At 35.7% G+C, this 27,318-nt stretch overlaps 1 protein-coding gene and 1 pseudogene across 1 annotated transcript in view; both read right to left on the bottom strand.

Annotated features, from left to right (window-relative positions):
* The window catches only part of BLTP3B (bridge-like lipid transfer protein family member 3B), a 116,631-nt gene that overhangs the window by 57,574 nt on the left and 31,739 nt on the right, over positions 1 to 27,318 (bottom strand). The window contains exons 2-7 of the mRNA XM_040490421.1: positions 12,699 to 12,861; positions 10,593 to 10,631; positions 9,390 to 9,481; positions 2,766 to 2,955; positions 2,052 to 2,192; positions 480 to 659 (exon numbers count right to left, since the gene is read on the bottom strand). Of these exons, the coding sequence (XP_040346355.1) occupies positions 480 to 659; positions 2,052 to 2,192; positions 2,766 to 2,955; positions 9,390 to 9,481; positions 10,593 to 10,631; positions 12,699 to 12,861 (805 nt within the window). The remainder of the gene's footprint in view (positions 1 to 479; positions 660 to 2,051; positions 2,193 to 2,765; positions 2,956 to 9,389; positions 9,482 to 10,592; positions 10,632 to 12,698; positions 12,862 to 27,318) is intronic.
* LOC121040978 (ubiquitin-40S ribosomal protein S27a-like) lies at positions 20,627 to 21,223 on the bottom strand (annotated as a pseudogene).

The following is a 27,318-nucleotide window of genomic DNA, read 5'->3' as shown; positions in this document are numbered from 1 at the left end:
CGAGCCCCGCGTCAGGCTCTGATGGCTCAGAGCCTGGAGCCTGTTTCCGATTCTGTGTCTCCCTCTCTTTCTGCCCCTCCCCCGTTCATGCTCTGTCTCTCTCTGTCCCAAAACTAAATAAACGTTGAAAAAAAAAATTAAAAAAAAAAAAAAAAGATTCTTGGACTATGGGGCACATGGGTGGTTCAGTCAGTTATGCATCTGACTCTTGATGTCAGCTGAGGATGTGATCTCAAGGTTCATGAGTTCAAGCCCCCTGTCAGGTTCTGCACTGATGGCACAGAGCCTGCTTGAAATTCTCTCTCTCCCTCTCTCACCATCCCTCCCTTCCTCCTCCCTCTCTCTTTCAAAATAAATAAATAAATAATAAACTTAAAAAAAAAAAGATTCTCAGATTCAAAGTCTTACAATCTACTTCATATAAACAACTAACCATTTTGATTTTTAAACCATTTACAGGTCAAGTGTTTTTCCTCTTAAGAGCTTACCTGTGTAGGTTCAGGAGCCATACTCTTCCTTTGTTCAGTTGATTTTTCTATTGCTTCACTAAGAGATTTTGCATACTGTACCATAGCCTTCAACTGGGAATCAGTTAAAACCCATAATAAGTCATCCAATATTAGAACTAACTTTGTTGCAATAACATTGCAGTCCTTTAACTGTAAGAAAAAAATGATTCATAAAATTAAGCCAAGACATAAAACTTACAAATGCACAATGTTTTAAAAAATGCTTAAAATGTTTGAATGAAGTTAAATATGGATCCTTCCTTCATTGACCAAATATTTACTGGGTTCCTGTACTATAGAACAAATATCTCCTTGTACTGGAGATACAGTGGTAAAAAAGACTGACAAATTCCTATACCTTAACAGGTGCATATTATGCAAGTACAAGTACTTATATAATTTAATTTTTCATTTATAGCTAATAAGTCATATAATTACCTCCAATAATTGTGCTAATTCTAGTACAGAAAGGATTAAAATTAAACATGAAATGCTATGTTAACCACATTTCACATTTCAATTTTTTTTTTTAATGTTTTATTTATTCTTGAGAGAAAGAGAGACAGAGCATGAATGAGGGAGGGGCACAGCAAGAGAGGGAGACACAGAATCTGAAGCAGACTCCAGGCTCTGAGCTGTCAGCACAGAGTCCGACGTGGGGCTCAAACTCACGAGCCGTGAGATCATGATCCAAGCTGAAGTTGGACACTCAACCAACTGAGCCACCCAGGTGCCCCCACATTTCACATTTCAGAATACTGTAGTAAGCACTGTACTCTGAAATTTTTTTTGAACTTAATTTAGTATATTTATTTGTGTCTAATGATACAAAACATTTTGTTGAGAATTTAACTGAGCATGTTTTAAAAAGTCATGACTCCTTCATTAAATTTCATCACAATCTATAGAGAACTCTCAACTTCTGATATCTTGAAGTCACTATCTTCCCTACTTACCTAAATTACCATTCATATGTTAATAACCTTCTAAGGCTAGTAGTTTTGGTGACTTTGGAGGCTTTGCAGTTTACCCACAGCAAGATTCAACAGAAGAAATGAAATTACAAGACAGTTAATAATGTTCAACAATATTTGGCAACGGAGAATCTATTCAATTTATCAAAAGTAAAAATCTAGGGGCTCCTGGGTGGCTTAGTCGGTTAAGAGTCTGACTTCGGCTCAGGTCATGATCTCACGGTCCGTGAGCTCAAGCCCAGCTGTGCTGACAGCTCAGAGCCTGAAGCCTGTTTCAGATTCTGTGTGTCCCTCTCTCTCTGACCCTCCACCGTTCATGCTCTGTCTCTCTCTGTCTCAAAAATAAACGTTAAAAAAAAATTTTTTTTTAAAGTAAAAATCTAAGTATCAAACGTAGATGACTGAAAAATGTTATTACACTAGATTTTTTCAAATACTGCTTAAGGCACTATATTTCCTTTTATTTTGCTTTTAAGTATTCCTATATTTCACTTAAAAACTTATTTAAAATTTCCTCTCAATTCCACTAGTTATCACATGAACCAAAAAGGTAACCCTATTGACTTACTCTTCTTTTAAGTGTGACTCTGATTTTTGATTGGTTGGTTATTAATCGAACAGGAGCACACATAATTTCAAGATGTGAACTTTGAGTAGCATCTGCCTCTATTCGAATCATCTGCCAATTTATTTCTTTAAACGTCAAAACCTAAGGAGAACAGAGATTAGCTTCACTTAGGCGACACAGAATGAGAAATGTGTAGATCTGTAAAAACAAAAAAGCTAAATAAAATTTGTCTCTTTACTAATATTCTTATGACACTCTAGATATATTCACTATGCTTTTATTTTTAAAAATTGTATAGCTGCAACAAATTCAGTAACATATCTTCCTAATTATATTAATTATTTGTAAAGCTGTTAATATTTTACTCTGAATTTGATATAAAGCACAAAAAGCATGTGAATCATGTGACCAAGAAAAACTTAAATAGGATTTTAGTTTTGTATATTTAAAATTCAATTCTGAGTAGCTGAGAATTTAAAATGAGGTTCATTAACTCCATAAGTTGAAAGATTTATTACATAAAAACACTAAAATATGCACATTTTAAATTAAATAACTAAGAGAAATACATAGAAAAGTAGAGTTAAAAGGCAAGAGTAAATGCAGTATGTGAATCTAGGGTAACTATAAGAAGTCATTATTTTAAAATGCACTCTTTTATTTATCAGTGACTAAAAGATTTTTTAAACAAAGAATGAAAAAAAAAATGCTTACCTCTCCTCTCTGTGGATCTTGAATACGAGTAAATCTTAAATCTCCATGTTCCCAGTTTGCATTTACACTATAGATTCGTAACTGGGAAAGTTCAAAGGATGCATTGAAAGCTTTTGCTCCAATGCGGATAACAATGGAGTTTACAGAAACAGTAATTCCCTCAACGACTTTTTCAGCAAAGCCATATTCACTGGAAAAATAAAGGAAAATATAATGCACTAAAGCCCATATAAATCATTGATAAGTTATCTGTTAATATTTTCACACAAGTGTATAAAAGGACCATAATATTATTCATTTTTATTTTTAAAAATTTTCAGTAAAAGCAATAATCTAGCCTGATTGTCAACCTCAAAGGGCCGTGGACCTAGGGTTTCCCACACCTGATTGCATGTAAATTATAAAAATGTTGTCAAAATGATAAAAATCTTTAAGATTTCACATTACTCTATACAAATTTTTTATTTTAATTCCAGTATGGTTAATACACAGTAATATATTCGTTTCAGGTGTACAATAGAGTGACTCAACAATTCTATACACTACTCAGTAGTCATGATAAATGTACTCTTTAATCTCCATCACCTATTTTACTCATCCTCCTCCCCACCCCTCTGGTAGCCATCAGTTTGTTCTCTATACTTATGAGTCTGGGAGCACCTGCGTGGCTCATTTGGTTAAGTGTCCAACTCTTGGTTTCGGCTCAGGTCATGAGCTCATGGTACATGGGTCTGAGCCCCACATCAGGCTCCACACTGATGCTGTGGAGCCTTATTAGGATTTTCTCTCTCCCTCTCTCTCTCTCAAAACAAACCTTAAAAGAAAGTATTAAAAAAGTGTTTCTTGGTTTGTCTTTTTTAGCCTTTGCTCGTTTGTTTTCTTTCTTAAATTTCACATATGAGTGAATACGACACATGCGGTCTCTTAAATACCACATATGGTATTTATCTTTCTCTGACTTATCTTGCTTAGTATTATACTCTCCAGATCCATCCATGCTGTTGCAAATGGCAAGATTTCATTCTTTTTTATGGCTGAATAATATTCCAATTTACATATACATATATCACTTTTTCTTTATTCATCACTTGATGGACATTTGGCTGCTCCCATATCTTGGCTATTGTAAATAATATGACAATAAGATAGGGGTGCATTTATCTTTTCAAATTATGCTTTTTTATTCTTTGGGTAAATACCCAATAGAATTACTGAATCATCTGGTAGTTCTAGTTCTAATTTTTTGAGGAACCTTCATGCTATTTTCCTGAGTGGCTGCACCAGTTTGCATTCCCACCAACACTGCATGAGTGTTCCTTTTTCTCCACATCCTCACAAATACCTGTGTCTTGTGCTTCTGATTTTAGCCATTTTGACAGGTGTGAGTAAAGGTTACTCTTTAAATGAGGTTATTGTAATTATTATCCAAAGCTGCTTATTCTCAAGTTGCCAGATATCCAGACAACTGGGAATCTATAAATAAGAGAGCTAAATTCTTGACACAAAGAAGGTTACAGACTATAACTACAATATAATCTCATAATTCAGGAATAAAGTCAGAAAAAGTTCACATTTTCTAATTCAATTCAGCAAATATTTGTTGAACATCTACCATGCGCACTACGCTGGGAAATAAGGAAACCAAAATACAGTTGTGGTATTCTAGGGCTTGCAAGTTCCTTGGAGACGAAAAACACATGTACCCTAAGAACTGAAACATTAAGGTAGTCTATAATTAAGTGCTTTAAAAATAGAATCATCACTACACTTGGTAGAAGAAAATGTATTTCCCTCAGGGAGAGATGGCAGAAAGGGAAATCTTACATTAGGGAAAAGAATGAGCGAGTGCAAAAAAGTAGGAAAGTAGAGGTCACAATGAGAATAATGAGTAAATGGGGTGCCTGGGTTAAGTATCTAATGCTTGATCTCGGCTCAGGTAGTGATCTCACAGTTCATGGGATCAAGCTCCATATCCAGCTCCGTGCTGACAATGCAGGGCCTGCTTGGAATTCTCTCTCCCTCTCTCTCTGCCCCTCCCCTACTCACGCTCTCTCTCAAAATAAATAAACATTTAAAAAAAAGAAAAGAAAAAGGGAATAATGAGTAGGACAGTATGCTTGGAATGTAGATTATCAATATATTTTGGCAGGAGGGGTGGTGAAAATTTGCCCAAATGGCATATTACTTCAATTATCATCACTATGACCATTATTCCTAAATCCATCTCTATCCAGATCTCTCACTAGAACTTCAGACTGTTATGGGAATGCAAGCTGGTGTAGCCACTCTGGAAAACAGTATGGAGGTTTCTCAAAAAACTAAAAATAGAACTACCCTACGACCCAGCAATTGCACTACTAGGCATTTATCCATGGGATACAGGGATGCTGTTTTGAAGGGACACATGCATGTTTATAGCAGCACTATCAACAATAGCCAAAGTATGGAAAGAGCCCAAATGTCCATTGATGGATGAAGAAGATGTGGTGTATAAATGTATACATATACGTACACACACACACACACACACACACACACACACACACACACACACTGGAGTATTACTCGGCAATCAAAAAGAATGAAATCTTGCCATTTCCAACTATGTGGATGGAACTGGAGGGTATTATGCTAAGTGAAATTAGTCAGAGAAAGACAAAAATCATATGACTTCACTCATATGAGGACTTTAAGAGACAAAACAGATGAACATAAGGGAAGGGAAACAAAAATAATATAAAAACAGGGAGGGGGACAAAGCATAAGAGACTCATAAAATATGGAGAACAAATTGAGGGTTACTAGAGGGGTTGTGGCAGGGGGGATGGGCTAAATGGGTAAGGGGCATTAAGGAATCTACTCCTGAAATCGTTGTTTCACTATATGCTAACTAATTTGGATGTAAATTTTAAAAAAGAAAAAAGAAAATTGAAACAAACAAAAAAGAAAAAAATGAACTTCAGAAAAATTCAGATGTCCACCAAATATTTCCATCTGGATGCCTCTCACACATTTTATTTATTTTTTTTTTAATTTTTTTTTTTCAACGTTTATTTATTTTTGGGACAGAGAGAGACAGAGCATGAACGGGCGAGGGGCAGAGAGAGAGGGAGACACAGAATCAGAAACAGGCTCCAGGCTCTGAGCCATCAGCCCAGAGCCTGACGCGGGGCTCGAACTCCCGGACCGGGAGATCGTGACCTGGCTGAAGTCGGACGCTTAACCGACTGCGCCACCCAGGCGCCCCAGCCTCTCACACATTTTAAAGCCAACATGCGTGAAAGTGAACCTATCATCTTTGTTGATCGTGCACTTCCTTCCCCTCTACCTGCTGCTAGGCTTCCTTATTTTCTATCTCATTGAGTAAGTAAATAAACTTCCTAATCCTCCAATGACTTATCTTTTAAATCAGGTAATACTTTGAGGTTACATGTGGGCTGCATGAAATAATGCATATGAACCAAACAGCCCATGTCTTGATTCATGATACTTTATGAAACACAACTATTATTTATAGTACTAATAGTATTATATTCTTATTAAATCTATGAAAAGTCTGGGTGAAAAAACATATGAAAAACTCAGCCTCAGTATCTTCATTTGTAAAATAAAAATAATACATATTTTGGGGCACCAGGTGGCTCAGTTGGTTAAGCATCCAACTTCAGCTCAGGTCATGATCTCACTGCTAGTGAGTTTGAGCCCTGCGTGGGGCTCTGTGTTGACAGCTCACAACTCAAAGCCTGGAGCCTGCTTCAGATTCTGTCTCCGTCTCTCTGCCCCTCCCCTGCTTGTGCTCTCTTTTTCTCTCAAATATAAATAAATAAACATTAAAAATAATTATTATTATACACATTTTCAAAAGGTTGCTGTGGTCCTTAAGTAAAATGGTGTTTGTACAATAGTTTATATAGTCCTTAGCTTGCCTTAGGTAATTTTGGTTGTTTACCTTGGGCTTAGAAAACTGAGAACTAAAGAGGAAGAACTCATCAGCATCCTAGGGAGAAGTTGCTTTAATCCCACGGACAAATATTGGTCACTTAGACAGAAATATTCCTGGAGTTGGAATGAATATATCTATAAAAATTATTTGGGAACACCCTCTGGAATATCCAATGTCATCTGTTCTAACCTATGCACATTAAAAAGTGTTACAACTTTGGGAAGCCAAAGTTGTTTGGCAAGCTGGTGCAGCCACTCTGGAAAACAGTATGGAGGTTCCTCAAAAAACTAAAAATAGAACTACCCTACAACCCAGCAATTGCACTACTAGGCATTTATCCAAGGGATACAGGTGTGCTGTTTTGAAGGGACACATGCACCCCAATGTCCACAGCAGCACTATCAACAACAGCCAAAGTATGGAAAGAGCCCAAATGTCCATCGATGGATGAATGGATAAAAATGATGTGGTGTGTGTGTGTGTACACACACACACACACACACACACACGCACATATACATACAGTGGAGAATTACTCGAAATCAAAAAGAATGAAATCTTGCCATTTGCAATCACATGGATGGAAATGGAGGGTATTATGCTAAGTGAAATTAGAGAAAGACAAAAATCATATGACTTCACTCATATGAGGACTTTAAGAGACAAAACAGAGAACATAAGGGAAGGGAGAGAAAAAGAATATAAAAACAGGGAGGGGGACAAAGCATAAGAGACTCATAAATATGGAGAACAAACTGAGGGTTTACTGGAGGGGTTGTGGGAGGGGGAGATGGGCTAAATGGGTAAGAGGCACTAAAAAATCTACTCCTGAAATCATTGTTGCACTATATGCTAATTTGGATACAAATTTTAAAAATAAAATTAAAAAATAAATAAATAAAATAAAAAGTGTTACGACTTTACTGGAGGATTTACCATCAGAGGCATGAAGCCTGAATCTATGACTAAGGTAGACAAGTTTCTGGTTATGTCATCCATTGTAAATTTAAAAGGTGAAACTCCAGTTTTCAAGTAAGTTTCTTCTAAGTTTGATTTATCTTCACATAGAAGTACATCTCCTCTATATGACACGGTAAAATCAAATTTCTGAACTTACAAATTTGCTAGATCATTAATCTATAGGACTATTATCAGGGCACCTGGGTGGCTCAGTCTGTTGGGCATCCAACTTTGGCTCAGGTCATGATCCCACAATTCATGGGTTTGAGCCCCGCAACGGGCTCTGTGCTGACAGCTTAGAGCCTGGAGCCTGCTTTGAATTCTGTGTCTCCCTCTCTCTCTGGTCCTCCCCTACTCATGCTCTGTCTCTCTCTCTCTCTCTTTCAAAAAAAAATAAATAAATAAAAACATTAAAAAAAAATTTTTTTTAAATCTATAGGACTATTATCAACTCACCGGTCCTACACAGAAGGCCCTCCTGTTAAATATTAATTTCCCTGTATTTTAATCTCTTAGAGACAAAATCAAATAAATCAGTGTTTCCCCAAATTGTATAAGTATAAAGAATTGTTGAAAATATATAATCACAGTCTTGATAACCATTCTAAGACCTCAAGAATCATAATTTCAAAAAAAAAAAAAAAAAGGACCCTAAGAGACTATAGATTATTAATAAGCACCCAAAGTGATTGCTACCATCAGGCAAGTCTGGAAAATGTCAAAGTAGATTAACCGTAAGCCAAAAATATAAAGTACTATAAAAACATGCTGAAAGAGGAAGGTGGAAATGTGTATGCATGTGTGTCTGTGTATATGATGTGTATGTTCATTCTATTTTTTATTTTATTTTATTTTTTTAAGATTTTATTTTTAATTAATCTCTACACCCAATGTAGGGCTCAAACTTATAACCCTGAGATCAAGAGTCGCATCTTCTACTAACTGAGCCAGCCAGGTACCCCGTATGTATCCATTCCAAAGAAGAGTTTAACACTGGTTTTACACAGAACCTGGAACACTATAAAATGTTTAAGGCTGCCATGTTGTATAACTTGAAGAGGCACTAATCAAATTAAAATCTATGTGAACATTTTATATGAATAGGTGCACAATCCCCAAATTAGTGGAGACATCCTGCCTTAAAGAAATGAAATACAGTATGAGATCCAAATTTAATGAATACAATAAATAGGAAATTTTTTAAAGATCTATTAAGATCTAACTTTTCAGCAAAACTTTGTGAAATGGCTCTCATGCTTCTACTTTATTAGCATCTGATTTTTTATTTATCAAAATCCAATTTGTATAAAGTATGAGCATACTATATTTAATGAGTTTTAGAATAACCCAAATGGCCTATAATTTTTTTAAGGCACCAACTTAACTCTTAAGAGTCATAAAAGTTCCACTGATGCACAGAATAAATAAATGATAGGCAAAAAAACTACTTAGAGACTAAGAGACTATCTGATTTATAGAAGCTTTTGGTTGATCATTACTATTTAATATCAAGGAAAGCAAAATAAACAAAAGAGGCTAAAAATAAATTCTACTATTTTGGCAGCACAATACCAAAACTGCAAATTGTTTGATGGGAAAGGTGACTGAAATAGAGATTGTCTGACATTAGGAAATTTTATGTCCCATCACTACAGATAACAGAGCTGACCAAAGAAAAGGACTCCCTTTGCCAGTCATGCAGATTAATGGAAATAGCTTACCTTTGTCCTGAAGCAGTTGCAATTGGTGATGGGCCATTAGGATTTCGTGGTTCTTCACATGTACTCATTTCCATTATTACTTTATCCAGGGACTAATAAAAATAACATCAAAAAAATGTAAAAAATTAGATACAGTATTTTATTTTATGTATGTTTTGAAATATTATGTAATGCTATTTTCTCTTTCATTTCTTTAGGAACAAAGTAAACAGTAAGTAAGCAGAGTCACTTTAAATGTCTTTCAAACAAATACCAAAACAGAAAACAATGTGCTCAGTCGTTTCTCAAGGAACTTATTACCTGATTAAAAAAAAAAAAAAAAAAAAAAAGGGCTGTGGGCATATACGATTATGAAAGAAAAAAACTACAAGTAGCCATATGCTGGTGAAATCAATAGATTTTACAGGAGTGCAATCTCTAGTCCCAGAATGTATAATATTATTAATTGCTAAATGAGATTATGTATTACTGAATGGGACCTACCAATCTAAGACTTGAGATTTAAGACATATAACAATTAAATATATGAAATATGAAAGAAATATGGAAAGACATTCCCATAATGAAAAAATTTCTTTCAAGATAACAGTTTTTGTTGAAGATCAAATGTCTTTGGTAGTCATCACTAACAAAACTTAGTCATTCTTCATTCTCTATTTTAATATAGCATTTATTATCTGAAATTATCTTATTTGTTTACTTATTCATTGTCAGTCTCCTCTATAAAAATATTAAGCTCCCTCAGGAAATGGGGAAGGTGCTCAATAAATATTTGTGGAATAAATGAATCAATAAGTAACCAAATGACCAATCTTTCTTAAATTTTCTTTAAAAAAGAAAAGTATATTAATGTGCATATTATTTAATTTGCTACATGATTAAAATCAGAAACACAGAAAGCATGAATTAAATGTTATTTACTGCCATATATACTGCCATAGTATATCAATAAAGAGCTAAATGATACAATAAAAATATACCAACTTACAACATAACACATGTGAAAATTTAAAGACCCTCCCATTTTAAGTTCAAACTTCTCATTTAAGGGCTGAGAAAACTAAGTACTATTCAAATAAAATGAAAGCTAATTAGTGGAAAAGCCAGAAGATCATATTTCTATGAAATAAAGCATTAATATTAGCAAAGTACTTAAATCATATCATATATAAATGTTTATTTCTGAGGTAAGTCAGAACTCACCAAACAGATGGGATGTGTTTTCAATTTTGTCCATGGGATCTACCAAAGAAAAATTAAAAAAACAAAAATTGTTTTCTTTAAAATCAATCATTAAAAAAATAGCAATCAACACAGATGTTCTCTCTTTAAAAAAAAAAAAGTTTATTTACTTAGAGAGCACGCCCACGCTCCCACGCGTGAGCGGGGTGGGGCAGAGAGAAGCAGGCTCTGTCCTGTCAGCACAGAGCCGAACGTGGGGCTCAATATCAGGATCGTGAGATCATGACCTGAGCCAAAATCAAGAATCAGACACCTTAACTGATTATGCCACGCAGGCTCCCAAGATGCTCTCTTAATTTAGTGATAGACATACCAAATTTTATCAGATGGCTTTTTTCTCAAATTGCAAAATAATGAACTGAGAAATTCATTCAGACTCTTAAAATCAGATGTACCTGTTTTGTATACGAAAAGACTACTAATCATTATTTTCTTGGTTATCTTTTAAAATAAGAATTTCAGGTCCTCTTAAGTTTCTTTTTTTCCAGACCTTAAAAATATGTTAACTTCTTTCTTCCTTCCTTCCTCCCTCCCTCCGTCTTTTCTTTCTTTTCCTTCCTTCCTTCCTTCCTTTCCCTTCCTTCCCCTTCCTTCCTTCCTCCCTCCCTCCCTCCCTTCATCCTTCCTTCCTTCCTTCCTTTCTTTCTCTCTCTCTTTCTTTCTTTCTTTTTCTTCTTTCTTTCAGGCTCCATACCCAATGTGGGACTTACAGTCATGACCCTGAGATTAAAAAATCACATGCTCTACAGACTGAGCCAGCCAGGCACCCCTTAACGTCATAATTTAAGATTTCCCAGCAAAGCATGATGGGTGTTTTGTTCATTTAACTGTTCATTTAACAGTTTTTTCAATTCTAAAATTCTGACCATGGGGCACCTGGCTGGCTCAGTCAGAAAAGCATGTGACTTTTGATCTCAGAGTCATGAGTTCAAGCTCCATATGGTGTGTGGAGATTACTTAAAAATAAAATCTTTTTTAAAAATTAAAAATAAAAGAAAATAAAATTCTGACCAATATTTTTGTAGATATTCAAGAAAAATACACAAACGAGGCTATTTATATAAAATGTAGGTAATATCAAATAACTAATGTCCAAGCATGCCTTACACTGAAAAATCACATCTTTATAGATATTTGGGTTTATGGAGGATATAACAAAAATTAAAGGCGACCATCAAAGGATATAGGAACCTTTCCACACTCTTTTCTTTCGAGTCTAATTTTAATTTTATGAAACAGATTACTCATGCACTATTTCTACTGAGTAGACTCTCAAAACACCTGGTCTTTAAGAGCAAGAAGTGATATGACATACGATTAAATTCAAAGGTAAGTAGGAATAAATTTTAATAAGGAAAAATAACAATAATAATGAGGAGAAATAATAAACTTAAAAATCCTCAAGGAAGAAACAAATGAGTAAAAGAAAATTTCAAATAAAAGTATAATGTACAGAGTAAGATGTGTGTCTTCATGTCTTATATGAAATTGTGTTTACTTACTACAAATTTAAATTGTCCCAATTAACAAATATTATGAAAAAATATCTTTGAATATATGCCAAATTTAGTCAATTATTTTATTAATAAACTACCAGTAATGGGGGCGCCTAGGTGACTCAGTTGGCTAAGCGTCCAACTTTGGCTCAGGTCATGATATCACGGTTTATGGGTTCAAGCCTCATGTCGGGCTCTGTGCTGACAGCTCAGAGCCTGAAGCCTGCTTCGGATTCTGTGTCTCCCTCTCTCTCTACCCCTACCCACTCACTCTCTGTCTCTCTCTCAAAACTAAAAAAATATTTAAAAATAAATTAAAAAAAAAACTATCAGTAATGTTACTTAAATGTTAGGATTAAACTTTAAACTATAAATTACTATTATATTAGCATATGACTTCATTAAGTTCACCAGACACACATTCATGCAATTATTTAAACATAGTTATTTGTCTTTTTAAATTATATTAATAAAAATGCCTTTTTATAGATCTATAACAAAATACTTAAGAAATAGGAATGAAATAAAAACTGAAAATAGAAAATGCTTTCCACAGATATCAAAATCTCACCCTAATAGATGCTTTATTACAAAAAACTTTGTTGATAGCAAGCCATGTTGGCAAATCCAACATATTCTGGAGCACCTCTTCATCCAGCTCCAAATTCTTCAATTCACCTTCTCCTTTGAGGGTACTCAGATTTATCTTGTCAGGAGATAAATTCTTAGTAAATCTGAAAGAGAATATATATTGCATTTATTTTAGTGTCAGTTATTGTACCACAGTTATTCTTGCAAATATACAGGGCATTAAAAATGTAATAGCAGCACAAAGAAACACAAAACTGCAGTGACAAGCTCTACTTTAATCCATGTTTTTTGATGCATTTTTGTTATTACTGTTTTGATCTCTTATCCATAGCTCTCTTACATAAAGCCTGCAGTATTTTCAGCATACATTTGAATATCATATTCCCATATACAATCAAACTCTGGTTCTTACTGCCTTTCAAATTTATGAATATTTAAGTAGTGTCTACTATTTCCAGGTACTATGTGAGGCAGTGGGGATAGCTCAAAGCCATCCCACATCACATTATATTCACTTTGCTACAGACCACCTGGCAGAAAGAGATATTCCTCTTCTATGAACCAACCTACAAAGAAGGTTAAGGGGACTCTTTAGAAGTAGCATCAGTGTTGCTACCATTTATCATTTCAAGAACAATATCAAAAGTTATCAGTACTCCTTTTAGAATCATCCAGAGATTCCCAGCTTTAAAAACTAACCCAGATCATTCAGGAATATATCAGAGTACACAAATCTTTCTCTAAAAGGTCTCTGACAAAGAGGATCATGCAACTCTACTTGGCAGCCAATTTCAGTGTTTCCTATGTGACATTTAAAGATACCAATTATTTATAATCCTAAATTGGCTGTGCAAATACCATTTACCCTTTCTGTAGTTCAACTAAATGAAGTATAGAGTATTTAATGAAAGTGCCAAAAGTCACATGGGAGAGTGGACCCTAAATTCTAATCAAAGAACACAGATTCTCGATGATGAAAAATGAAAATTCTTAAACCTAAGAAAAAAGATTGCAAGTAACAATAAAATTTTAAATAATACTGGACATTTTCCAAGGGCTTACTACGTACCAGGTTCTTTGTTTGCAAGCATTATTACTTCATCTAATTCCCACGATAACCCATTAGGGTCAATACTATTTTTATTTCCACTGTTTAGATGAGTAAACATAATGAGAAACTAACATATTTGCCCAATATCTCAACTAATTATGATGATAAGAGTAATAATAAAAGAGCTGAGATGGAAGTACAATGTTCAATTCACGCCCATCTGAAAGGATGATGAACTACAGGTTGTGCACAGACACTACAAATGTCAGCAAATTGGCAAAGTACTCCAGGTCATCTACACTGAACAAGTACTGTGACGGAAGGCGAATGGCACAATTGTCCATGTGGGCATTCATCCTGGCAAGATGGCCATCACTAGACTAAAACTAGAAAAACACCACAAAAGGATCCTTGAACATAAAGCCAAATCTCGCCAAGTAGGAAAAGGGCAAATATAAGGAAGAAACAATTGAAATGATGAAGGAATAAAGTAATCTTATATTCAACTTTAAATAAAAACTGTTCAAATGAAAAAGTAAATAAATCAAACAGCCCTAAAAAATGAAAAACTGCTAACTGCCCAGGAAGTGCTTTTTTCAAAAATGAAACTACTGACAAAATTAACTACCGGGTAACAAGAGTTATCAGCCAGTCTTCTACCATTTTTTGAAACTAAATATTAAAGGAATAAGATATACAGGTTATGCCCTATACATCAACAAGAATACCTACCAATATACACATGCTTCCCATTGACTCTAAACCAGAATTTTTTGAGCCATATTTTATCTGGATTCATATTTTTTCACAGAAGGTCAACTGAAAAATGCAGAATTCATATTTAACCCATATTTGACCAGTGATGCCAGGTTATATTATACTTACCACCAATCATGTTTGGTTTAATACTATGATGTTTCCTGATAGGTTCCCACCCCTCATCATATAGGAATGCCTTGCCACTACCTCAAGGCACACTATTAGAGCTAGAAGGGAGCATTCAATGCCTACTTACTGAGAATTCACTATTCATACACATATACTGACAAGCAGTACACTCAAGAAGTCCTTGCCTTTGTGCAGTTCTCAATTCAGCTGGTAGACAGAACACCAAAAAGCATGATTAAGAGAATACAGTACAGGGCTTTAATCTAGAGCTTCTCTGAAAACAGGGACTTTTGAGCTGATATCTAAGAATGAGTAGAAATTAACTGGGCAAGGAAAAGAAGGGAGTCAGGGAAGAAAGAGTGTTCCAAGTAGTGGGAATAAAATATACAAAGGAAGGTTCTCAGGAAGGAGGGAGCATGGTATAAAATAGAACGGAAAAAAGATTAGCATCTACAATGTAACAAGAGGGCCAGAAGAGTAGAAGATAAATCTGAAAGGACAATGAAGGGACTTGATTCTACAAGGCCTTAACCATTACATTCATTCATTCATTCAATAAATTTTAATTGATACCTATAAATTAACAGACAATGGATATATGACAATGAACAAAACAGATAAAAATCTCTGCCTTCATGGAACTTAAGGGGGCTGGGTTCTGAAAAGAATGAAAAAAATAAGTTAAATATATAGTAAGCCAGATTCTGACTATGGAGGAAAAAAAACAAAGCAATATAGTAATAAGATAGCAGGGGCAAGCAGAGGACCTTTTAATTTTTAAAGGGATGGACAGGAAAATCCTCAGTGAAAAGATGACATGTGGGCAAAAAGATCTGAAGGAAGTGAAGGAGGTAGCTATATAAATATCTAATGAAAAGAAAGCTCTAGGCCAAGGAGAAGCAAAGGTAAAAAAGTTGAGGTGGGAACATGCTTGGCATGTCTGAGAAATAGCAAGAAGGTTAATGTGGCTACAGGAAATGAACAAAAAGGCAAGACTAAAAGCAGATGGAGTAAGTTAGAGAAATAAGAAGGGACAAATCATGTGGGACCTTTAAAGCCACTCTAAGGACTCTGGTTTTTACTATGAGTAAAAATGAAAGTGATTGGTGATTGGAGACGGTTTTAACTAGAATAGGAAACTTCAACTTTTAACGGTCACTCCACTGAGAATATATGAAAGGGTGGACATGGACAGAAGCAGGCAGCCCAGACAGGAGGTTATTGCGATACTCCAGGTAAGAGAAGATGTTGCCTTCTTCAAGAATATATGTCTTGAATCAAGAAGGAAAAGTAGGAAGTGGCAGAAAGGGAACAATCTAGATATATCCTAAAGGTAAAGCCAACAGGAGCTGATTAAACAGAATGAAGTCAAGGATGACTCAAGGTTTTTACTCTGAGTAAATGGAAGGATAGAATTGCCATTTTTCAGGGTAAAGAAAAAGAGGGAAAAATAAGTTTGGGATTAAGGATCAGAATTTAGGCTTTGAACAGTTTAATTAAGAGATGACTATCAGATAATCCAAGAAGAGATGCCAATTAGGTAGTCAGATATTGAAATCTCATTCTGTAGCTGCAGATACAAATTTGGTAATCACCAATGTTATAGATATTTGTGGTTGCAAGATGAAGACATAAAATCAAATGGCTCAAAGACTATGGTCAGAGACCACTAAGAAGACAAGGAAATGTAAAAGAAACCAATAAAGGAGATTAAAAAGGAAGAACCACTGAGGTAGGAAAGAAACCAGGTTGTAACCAGGTTTTGTTTTTTTATTAAGGTAAGAGAAAACTCAGCAAGCTTATCCACTGGTGACAATAACGCAGAAAAAAGAAAACTACTGATGGTGCAGTAAGGACAGACAATTGCTAGAGCAGAATCCTGAGTAGATGAAAGCAGATGTGGTACACAAGAGGAGGGGTTGGCTTTGAATAGTTTTGACTTTGGAAAGCATGTTAATACTCTACATACATAAAAAACAAAATGAGAAAGAACGAGAAAAGGGGAAGCATCTAAAATTGAAAGGAAATTTAAACAAATGAACCTAATTGTACTTTAAAAATACTGTAAGCATATTCAAGTGGAAGATAGGAAGAAAAGAAGGACAAAGGGACAGACAAAGACTATCTGAGTAACTCATGAACACAAATTTGACTCTATGTCCTTATTGGTGGGCAGGATGGGATGCGTGGGTGTGTGTGTGCATGTGGGAAGGGTTAGTGGAGAAATCAAGGAACATCCTGACTGGTTATGTACAAGAATGTTCTTGATCTCAATGGTATTTGCAAAAGGAAAAAAGTGAAAGCACTTAAATGCCCAAGGGGAAATAATCCCTTGACTTATGATATACCTTGCTACATACGTATCAGGTAATATGTGTTGCCAACCATATAAAGAAAATGCCTGTATTATTATGGTGAAAATTCAAGGTTCAAAATTACAATATGATTTCAATTATGTAAAAAATGCATTAGAAAATGTCAAATATCAAGAGTACCTTTGGTTGGTAAGATTTTAGATTTCTTCATCTTTATACTTTTCCATATGTTTAAACGTTCTAATAAGTATATGCCATTTTTATAAAAACAAAAGTTCATCAGAAACCCAAAAGATAGGCCTGACAAGAGTACAAGTGAAAGATGAAAAGATTAAAATACATGTCATTAACAAGAAATTATACCTTCAATTTAGTACGTACTAAAAGGACAACATCTGCAAAGAGCATGAGCCTTAAAGTCAGACAAGTAAGTCTGAATTCTTGTTTAGCTACTTACTGTGATACCTCTCTGCCTCAGTTTGCTCATCTATACAATGGGGAAAATAACATGACCTCACACAATTTTAGTGAGGACTAAAGATAATATGGAAAGCATCAGGTACAAAACAGATATCCAAATAACAGTTCTCTTTTTCCTTCCCTCTTTCTATTTAGATTAAATCATGAACACATTGATTATAGTTTTAACTGAACCAATATCAAAAGTTCATGTTTATCCAAATAATACTTCAAAATAGCCAAGGTATAGAGTTAATCTTGAAAACATATTAATATTGCTCATCTATTAAACTGTTTTAAATAGAAATCAGAAGACATATTGGTAACTTACATTCACAGCTATTAAAAAGCTGATTCCCTATACTGGGTAAGCAGTGTGTATATATCAAATTATTTATCTTCAATTATTCATATTAGGCATTAATTTACATATATTTCAGTTTTGTACAACTGTTTCTCAATCATTTATTAATACGTTTCTTCCAAAAACAGAAACAGGAGAATGATTCTTCAGCAACATTTGTCATAATTTAATTGACAAAGGAAAAGAAGACCTTCATTACATGTATATACTAGGCAAACAAAGGGAAGAAAACTCACAAAAGAGTATTAAGGCGTGGAAGAGGTATTTTTCTACCTATGCTTTTTCCAAGTGTTGCTACAGCTCTTTGAACTAAATTGCCATCTGAGATCCCCAGATAATTGTATTACTCTACTGAATAGTATAATTGAGAAGGGTCTGATCCTAAAGAGAATAATCTGTTATATGAAATAAACCACTACTGCTCACTAAAGAACAATTTAAAGCTCTAAACATTTATATAAACATTTTAAAACTGAACTTTAAAAATATGGTAGAAATTTAAGTCAATGAATTAAACTTCTGAATAATTATTTATTGACTGAAAATGGAGGGGTAGGAGAAATGAAACGTAACATATATATAAAACCAACATAGATGTTAACAAAGACTCAAAACAAGGATAAAGGAGAAGTCAGACGCTTAACTAAATGAGCCCCGTAGGTGCTTCCCCCCCTTTTCTGTCTTTTCTTTTCTTTCCTTTTCTTTCTTTCTCTTTCTTTTCTTTCTTCCTTCCTTCCTTTCTTTCTTTCTTAACTTCTGAATGGTTTAATTGCCAAATAGTTGGAAATGATTATTGGTTAAGGAATATATAACAGCACAGAACAAAGTCATAAAAATTTTAGGGCACAATTCTTACTGATTTTTTTATTTTCAAAATTCAGAAACACAGCTTCATTACTATCTACACTATTATGCCAGGCAAAGTGGTTTATTTTAAAATAAACATGTGTCCTCAACTCTTACATCAGTATCCTATGAAATAAATTGTCAAAATAAATAAGTGTTTATTTATTTTGAGAGACAGAGTGTGTGTGTGAGTGGAGCAGGGGCAGAGAAAGAGAATTCCAAACAGGCTCCACGCAGTCAGTGAAGAGCCTGATGCCAGGCTCGATCCCACAAACTGTGAGACCATGATGTGAGCCAAAATCAAGAGTCGGACCCTCAACCCTAGCATGAAATAAATTTTAATATGAATGTATATATTTTATTGGTTAATTTTATGGTTTATTTTTAACAATGTAACAATTTTAAAACATACTTAAAACATGAAAACAGGCTTCTACTTCATCCAAAATTTTCTTTAATTACACATAACACGTGAAAATACATTTACTAGTTTTTTCAGTAGAAACAACAAAAATAGCTAACTAGAAAAATAAAATTTCCAAATGGAAAGAATGTGTTTGACTTAGATTATACATTTATTACATGCAAAGCACTGTGCTAAACAGACATTTATGGCAAAACAAAGTTAAGTCCATAATCAAAGATTTATAATTTGCTTAAACAGGCGATAACGCCCAAAAAGTCAAGATTTCCAGCTTTGTAACAAAAATGCCATTTACTACACAACCTCTCTCTGTTTTAGTTTCCCTATCTGTAGAATGGAGATAATAATAATACCTGCTTTCATGGGGCTGTTCTGAGGATGAACTGAGTTAGAACATGTAAAATGCTAGGAAATGTCCCTAATACATAGGAAAACTCAGGGAGTGTTAGTTATTACTAATACAAAGACACAGGTTAAATAAAATTATGAACACAGAAACCTTATATAACGAGTGGTGAAAATTTTTCAAAAAACTTTTTTTTTGGCTTGATAAAACATGAGATATGCAACAGATCATAAATCAAAAAGCATAAATTTACTATAAAAGCATAAATGTTACTATAAATTTTAGTTGTGATTTATTTGAACTTTCATCAGATCCATTCTACAGCTACATCATAAAAACAAAGATCATAAAGTTTTATTAGCTAAAGCAACCTGAAACAGATTTCTGAAAAGTACCATCTCCAAGTTAAATACAGTACTTGGGGGGTAGAATCAAACACGTACAGCTCACAAGAATCTCATCATAGTTTATAAACTCTTTTCTGACCCACTTACCTACATTCTTCTACACCTACCTCTTTGCAATCATGTAATAAAACCCTGGGACATTCTTTTCAAACCTCATCAGTAAATCTGCATTTCTTGAGCTATTTACTTTGTCCTGAAATTGTTTATGGTTCCTGTTATTGTACATGTTATTAAAGATTCACATCAATTTCTACCATTCTTCTAGACTTAGTAATTGGCTGTACTACTTGACAATTATTTTCTCAAATTACAGTTTTAACTAGAAATAATCGTTAAAAATTTTTTTTTAATGTTTATTTTTGAGACAGAGAGAGAGAAAGGGAGGGAGGGAGGGAGGGAGGGAGGGAGAGAGAGAGAGAGAGAGAGAGAGGGAGGGAGGGAGGGAGAGAGAAAGAGACGGCACAAGCAGGAAGAGCAGAGAAAGAGGGAGACACAGAATCTAAAGCAAGCTCTAGGCTCTGAGCTGTCAGCACAGAGCCCAACGTGGGTCACACACCCACGAGCCACGAGATCATTGACCTGAGCCGAAGTCAGACGCTTAACTAAATGAGCCCCGTAGGTGCTTCCCCCCCTTTTCTGTCTTTTCTTTTCTTTCCTTTTCTTTCTTTCTCTTTCTTTTCTTTCTTCCTTCCTTCCTTTCTTTCTTTCTTAACTTCTGAATGGTTTAATTGCCAAATAGTTGGAAATGATTATTGGTTAAGGAAAGGTCTAAATCAATACAGCTTTTTTTTTTTTTTTAGTTCATATATTAATCCATATACAATTCCTTGTCTTATGGTTTGTTAAAGCAATAGGTCAGACAACATTTGCCACAATAATGTCTGTCAAAGTGTCTGATATTAAGAATTCCAGTACATTCATCTGAAGGGCACTCCTGATGAAGGCTACTGATTTTGCCATTTTCATCCACCTTATAGTACTTCAGGACAACCAGCTTAACTTTGTTTATGTTTTTTCTTCTTGGGAGTGGTGAAAGACTTCTCTTCCTTTTCTCAGCAACACCAAGTCTCAACACAAGATGAAGAATGGACTACTTTTGAATGTTGTAATCAAAGTACATCCATCTTCCAGTTGCTTGCCAGGCAAGATCAGTCTCTGATGATCAAGAGGAATTCCTTCCTTACCTTGGATCTTGGCCTTTACATTTTCTATTATATCCAAGGGTTCAATCTCGAGAGTGATAATCTTCCCCATAAAAGTTTTCATGGAAATCTGCATCTTGCCAGCGGTTCCACCTGGCGGTGCTCTTGTGGGAAGGGCGAATCCCCAGGAACAGAGTGGGGTCCGGGAGGTTCTCGGGCCACATGGGGAAAAGCGGTTCCACTGCTGGAAGGACACCTGGCAGAGACTGTTGAAGCCACCCAGTCCCAGCAGACCCCAGAAGGTGGCCACATTCGCTGGTGCTGTGGCAAGGTCGTTAAGGGTGAAGCCTGATGCCAGATGTGTGTTGTGATTTTTCATAATCCCTGAAACGCTGCTGCTACACTGTCTCGCGAACTTTTTCTGGGGCGGGCTGGCACCTGGCCACAGTCTTGGGGCACCGGCAGCAGCAGGGTCCAGCGGGCGTTCCTGGGTGCAGCCGACATTCGGCCATCACTCATTCGGCCATTGCTCAGTGAGCCAAATCAAAACAACATTTATTACATCTTTAAAATATCACAAATAAGGAGCACCTGGGTGGCTCAGTCAGTTAAGCATCCGACTTCAGCTCAGGTCATGATCTCATGGTCCATAAGTTTGAGCCCTGCATTGGGCTTTGCACTGACAGCTCGGAGCCTGGAGTCTGCTTTGGATTCTGTGTCTCCCTCTCTCACTGCCCCTCCCCCACTCACTCTCTGTCTCTCAAAAGTAAATAAACGCTAAAAAAAAATTTTAAATAAAATATCACAAAAAAGTCTGAAAAATCATCCAGAATCTTGTTGTTTCTGTAGCTGGACAACTTAAACCTTATTCATCAGGCTGCTGAACTGTCCCTTTTTCAGAAACATAGATACTATCCAAAAATTTTCTGATATCCTTATTGTGTAACCATCGCTTGCTGAATCAGAGCAGCTGAGTTTGATACAAGTCAATGTCATTTCCTTCAAGAATTAACTCATTGTTCTGGGCTTGTGATACAGCACAAGCAACACCTGGCCTCACCTGTAGAAGTATTTTTCACCCAAGAAATTTTGGATTTCGACAAGAGAACCATTCTCCTGAATAACAACACTAATGGGGAAGTGAACACAGACATCTTGTAATGGAAGCCCAGTGAAACGCCCTTGATCATGTTCTGTACATGACTATAGATGGTGCAAACAATAGCCAGGTCTTCTCTATTTCCCCACCATTTGTCAACTCAGAGCCTCTTCTTTTACTTTCCAAGACCGAGTTCTACATTGATGTGACTGAAAAGTCCCTTCACAGGGTTCCTCTGGAGCCCTTTACAATAACAGTGCATCCCTTCAGAGTGATGTTGACATTTTCTGGAATGTCTGCGGTCTGATTGCTAGAATGGACTTCATTCTCGCAGTAGATGTGGCAAAGAGAGCAGAAATAATCATTTCCATTCTGTGATATTTCATGCTATAGCATGAACAACTAGATTTTACAAGGAATTTAACAATGCATGTTAAATTGTTTGATTATGAAACTTGTAATCTGAAGCTCTTGGGAGGACTTCAAGGGGTCCAAGATATTTTATCATATTTTCAAAGGAGACTTTTAGAGCCAAAGAAAAGATAATCAAAACCACTGCCTTAAAGAAAAAGGATTAATTGTAACCATCCAGAAAATAAACTTCAATATTATAATTTGATTATTCAATACTGTTATTTAATATAATTAACTTGTTATTAATAAACAAACACTGCTTAGGGTGGCTGTCCAGCTACCAGTGATTCTATCTTCCCAGAGAAAGGCTATAAATACAGGAGAAAGGTGCATACCTAAGACATTTTAACATACCCTGGGTACAGCTAATTGATCTAGAAGTTGAAAAGGCATCTAGGCTGTTTAATCAGATTCTCTCCTTCAGAAATTTGAAACTAAAATACTATTTTAGTATCAAGGTGATAAATAACAAAGGAGTATGACTGACAGAAAACATAGATCCAATATTTTAGAACGTAAAGGCACCATAAGGGCGCCTGGGTGGCTCAGTTGGTAAAGCATCCAACTTTGGCTCTGGTCATGATGTCAAGGTTTGTGAGTTTGAACTTGCATCAGGCTCTCTGCCGTCAGCACACAGCCCACTTTGGATCGTGTCTCCCTCTCACTCTGCCCACCCCATCCCACCCCGCACTCTCGTGCACACACTCTCTCTCAAAAATAAATAGTTAAAAAAATATATTCAAAAAAAAGTACGTAAAGGTACCATTAAAGATTCTTCTCCCATCATTGTTCCATTCTCCTAAATTGGGCCCAACTCAGACCTATGAAATAAACTAGTAAGTGAAATCACTAGCTGGTATCTCAAAACTGTGCTTCCCTACAAGGATTAAATTTTCATTGTATATGAAGACCTATTATAAAAACCAGTATCTATGTTTAAGCAAATTTAGTAGCTTTTGCTTGATTTTATCCAAAACAGTATTTCTAGAAGAGAACAAAGTACCTTAAGACTACATGTTAAGATCATACAAGAGAAGATATTCCTGGAGAGACTTCCCAAAATCTGATAGACTATCAAGTCCTTTGGATAGGAACAGTAAGTTATTAATCTGCAACTAATTACATCCTTCCATAGTCCATGGACTTCATCATGCAGACATAAAGATAACTCTACTCAAAACTAAGAAAATCAGATGAAGCTTTTCTTTTTTTTTTTTTTTAATTTTTTTAATGTTTATTTATTTTTGAGAGACAGAGAGACAGAGTGTCAGCGGGGGAGGGGCAGAGAGCGAGGGAGACACAGAATCGGAAACAGGCTCCAGGCTCTGAGCCATCAGCCCAGAGCCCGACGTGGGGCTCGAACTCACGGACCGCGAGATCGTGACCTGGCTGAAGTCGGACGCTTAACCGACTGCGCCACCCAGGCGCCCCAGATGAAGCTTTTCTAAGGAAACCCATATTTCCTCATTTTCTCCATTATCTAACCCCATTTTTTCACCCCAGTTACACCTTTTAATCTGGCACTCTCCTCTTAGAGTTACTTGCTTTCTTGACCTACTCTATGCCTTATTATCTTCAGGCTCAAAAAGTGAACTAGTTATTTTTCAAAAATGTTGACATAAGGTAGGTCGAGGAATACACTTTATTTCTTTTAGTACTTACAGAAACACCCACACAATTAAAATGAAAATTTCACAGAGCAATAGTTTAATACAGTCTGATATTTTCTATTCTATTTCATTCTTTCAAAAGTCATTACAACCTGCCACAGAGATTTCACATGGCAAGTATAACTCACAGTTTAACAGAAATATATAAGAAGTACATCATGACTAAGTATGAAGATTGGTTTAACATTCAAAAATCAACCAGCATAATTTACCATATTAAAAAGTAAAATCACATGATGATCTCAATGAGACATAAAAAAGCACTGGACAAAAGTCAATAGCATGCATGGAAAAATAACTCTCAACAAACTAGGAACAGAAGAGAACTTCCTCCAAACTACAGAGGACATCTATGAAAATCCTACAGCTAAAATCGTACTTAAAGATGAAAGATTAAAATGTTTTGTCCCTAAAACACAGACAAGGCAAAGATATTTGCTCATACCACTTCTATTCAGGTTCTCGCCAAAAAATGAGGCAAGAAAAAAATAAAAGACATTCTGTTTGAAAAATAAAACTGTCTTTTTTCTTCAGACGACATGATCATCTGCATAGAAAACCATACAGAATCTTTTTAAAAGGCTAAAAAAACTAATAAATGAGTTGAGCAAGGTTACAGAATATAAGAGCAGTAGAAAAAAAATAAAATTAATTGAAGGGACACAGGAAACAAGTGAAAGAACTCCCAATGGCTAAAGCTGGAACAATTTGGTGAATAAATTATTAGATTATAACTCAAAATATAAAATAAATATACATGAGTCCACATAGATATAAATACATGATTGAGTAAATAACTGGGAGATAAGAGTAAATCTCCCATTTGAAAATTTCCAAATAACTTATGTTTTCTCTATTTCAATCTCAGGGAAGTGGAACATAACCCTTCACTCCTTTTGTGTATGGCTGCTTTTCTTTCCAAAGTATACAGTATGGAAGTGAGCAAAAGAGTAACTTTATGGTGGAGAATCTGACAAAGGCCAACATGGACAATATATGTTGATAGTAGGTACTTTTGATATGACATAATAAAAATGGCATTTTTCCTCTGTGATCTTTTTGCCAAAAACCCATAACCCATTCTAATCATGAGAAAAAACATTACACAATAATTGATTGAGAGACACTCAACAAAATATCTAACCAATCTTACGGAAAACTCTCAAGACCATCAAAATGAAGGAAAGTGTGAGAAACACCCAGGAGGAGTCTAAAAAACGTGATCACTAAATATAATGTGATATTCACAATGAGACGTTAGGTAAAAAAGGAACTTAAAAAAAGGACGTTAGGTAAAACTTAAGGAAATTCAAATGAAGTATAGGCTATACTTAATAAGAATTTATAGGGGCGCCTGGGTGGCTCAGTCGGTTAAGCGTCCGACTTCGGCTCAGGTCATGATCTTGCGGTTTGTGAGTTTCTGCCCCGCATCAGGCTCTGTGCTGACGGCTCGGAGCCTGCAGCCTGCTTTGAATTCTATGTCTCCCTCTCTCTCTGCACTGACCCTGCTCATACTCTGTGTCTGTCTCTCAAAAATAAATAAATGTTAAAAAAAAAAATTTTAAGGGGCGCCTGGGTGGCACAGTCGGTTAAGCGTCCGACTTCAGCCAGGTCACGATCTCGCGGTCTGTGAGTTCGAGCCCCGCGTCAGGCTCTGGGCTGATGGCTCAGAGCCTGGAGCCTGTTTCCGATTCTGTGTCTCCCTGTCTCTCTGCCCCTCCCCCGTTCATACTCTGTCTCTCTCTGTCCCAAAAAAAATAAATAAACGCTGAAAAAAAATTTTTTTTAATTTTTTAATAAAAATAATAATTTATAAATATTGGCTCATTAGTTGAGACAAATGTACCATACTAATATAAAATATTAATAATAAAAGAGATGGACTCCAATGCTATTGAATCCTGTCTTTTTCATTTTTTTAAATAGGCCATCAATAGCTAATTCTTAAAATCTTGTTTTTCTCAACCACAGAAAAATCTGTCATGTATACCTTATATCAAAGGGGTAAATGAAAAGTTCTAATGACTCATGAAAATTGTTTGAGAGCATAAACCCAAAGCATAACACAGAAAAATTCTTATTAAAACTATGAGAAGCCTAATAAATATCTTTGCTATAGGTCTCTCAACCGATATTACTTATTAAATAATAAAAATTTCTGGCACAAAAACAGACACATAGACCAATGGAATAGAATAGAAACCCCAGAACTAGACCCACAAACGTATGGCCAACTCATCTTTGACAAAGCAGGAAAGAACATCCAATGGAAAAAAGACAGTCTCTTTAACAAATGGTGCTGGGAGAACTGGACAGCAACATGCAGAAGGTTGAAACTAGACCACTTTCTCACACCATTCACAAAAATAAACTCAAAATGGATAAAGGACCTGAATGTGAGACAGGAAACCATCAAAACCTTAGAGAAGAAAGCAGGAAAAGACCTCTCTGACCTCAGCCGTAGCAATCTCTTACTCGACACATCCCCAAAGGCAAGGGAATTAAAAGCAAAAGTGAATTACTGGGACCTTATGAAGATAAAAAGCTTCTGCACAGCAAAAGAAACAACCAACAAAACTAAAAGGCAACCAACGGAATGGGAAAAGATATTTGCAAATGACATATCGGACAAAGGGCTAGTATCCAAAATCTAGAAAGAGCTCACCAAACTCCACACCCGAAAAGCAAATAACCCAGTGAAGAAATGGGCAGAAAACATGAATAGACACTTCTCTAAAGAAGACATCCGGATGGCCAACAGGCACATGAAAAGATGTTCAGCGTCACTCCTTATCAGGGAAATACAAATCAAAACCACACTCAGGTATCGCCTCACGCCAGTCAGAGTGGCCAAAATGAACAAATCAGGAGACTATAGATGCTGGAGAGGATGTGGAGAAACGGGAACCCTCTTGCACTGTTGGTGGGAATGCAAATTGGTGCAGCCGCTCTGGAAAGCAGTGTGGAGGTTCCTCAGAAAATTAAAAATAGACCTACCCTATGACCCAGCAATAGCACTGCTAGGAATTTATCCAAGGGACACAGGAGTACTGATGCATAGGGGCACTTGTACCCCAATGTTCATAGCAGCACTCTCAACAATAGCCAAATTATGGAAAGAGCCTAAATGTCCATCAACTGATGAATGGATAAAGAAATTGTGGTTTATATACAC

Source organism: Herpailurus yagouaroundi, unplaced genomic scaffold (genome assembly GCF_014898765.1).
Source record: "Herpailurus yagouaroundi ecotype Mexico unplaced genomic scaffold, PumYag 182, whole genome shotgun sequence".
Taxonomy (NCBI): domain Eukaryota; kingdom Metazoa; phylum Chordata; class Mammalia; order Carnivora; family Felidae; genus Herpailurus; species Herpailurus yagouaroundi.
The sequence above is the reverse complement of the archived record's forward strand: the minus strand, read 5'-3'. Positions and strand labels throughout refer to the sequence as shown.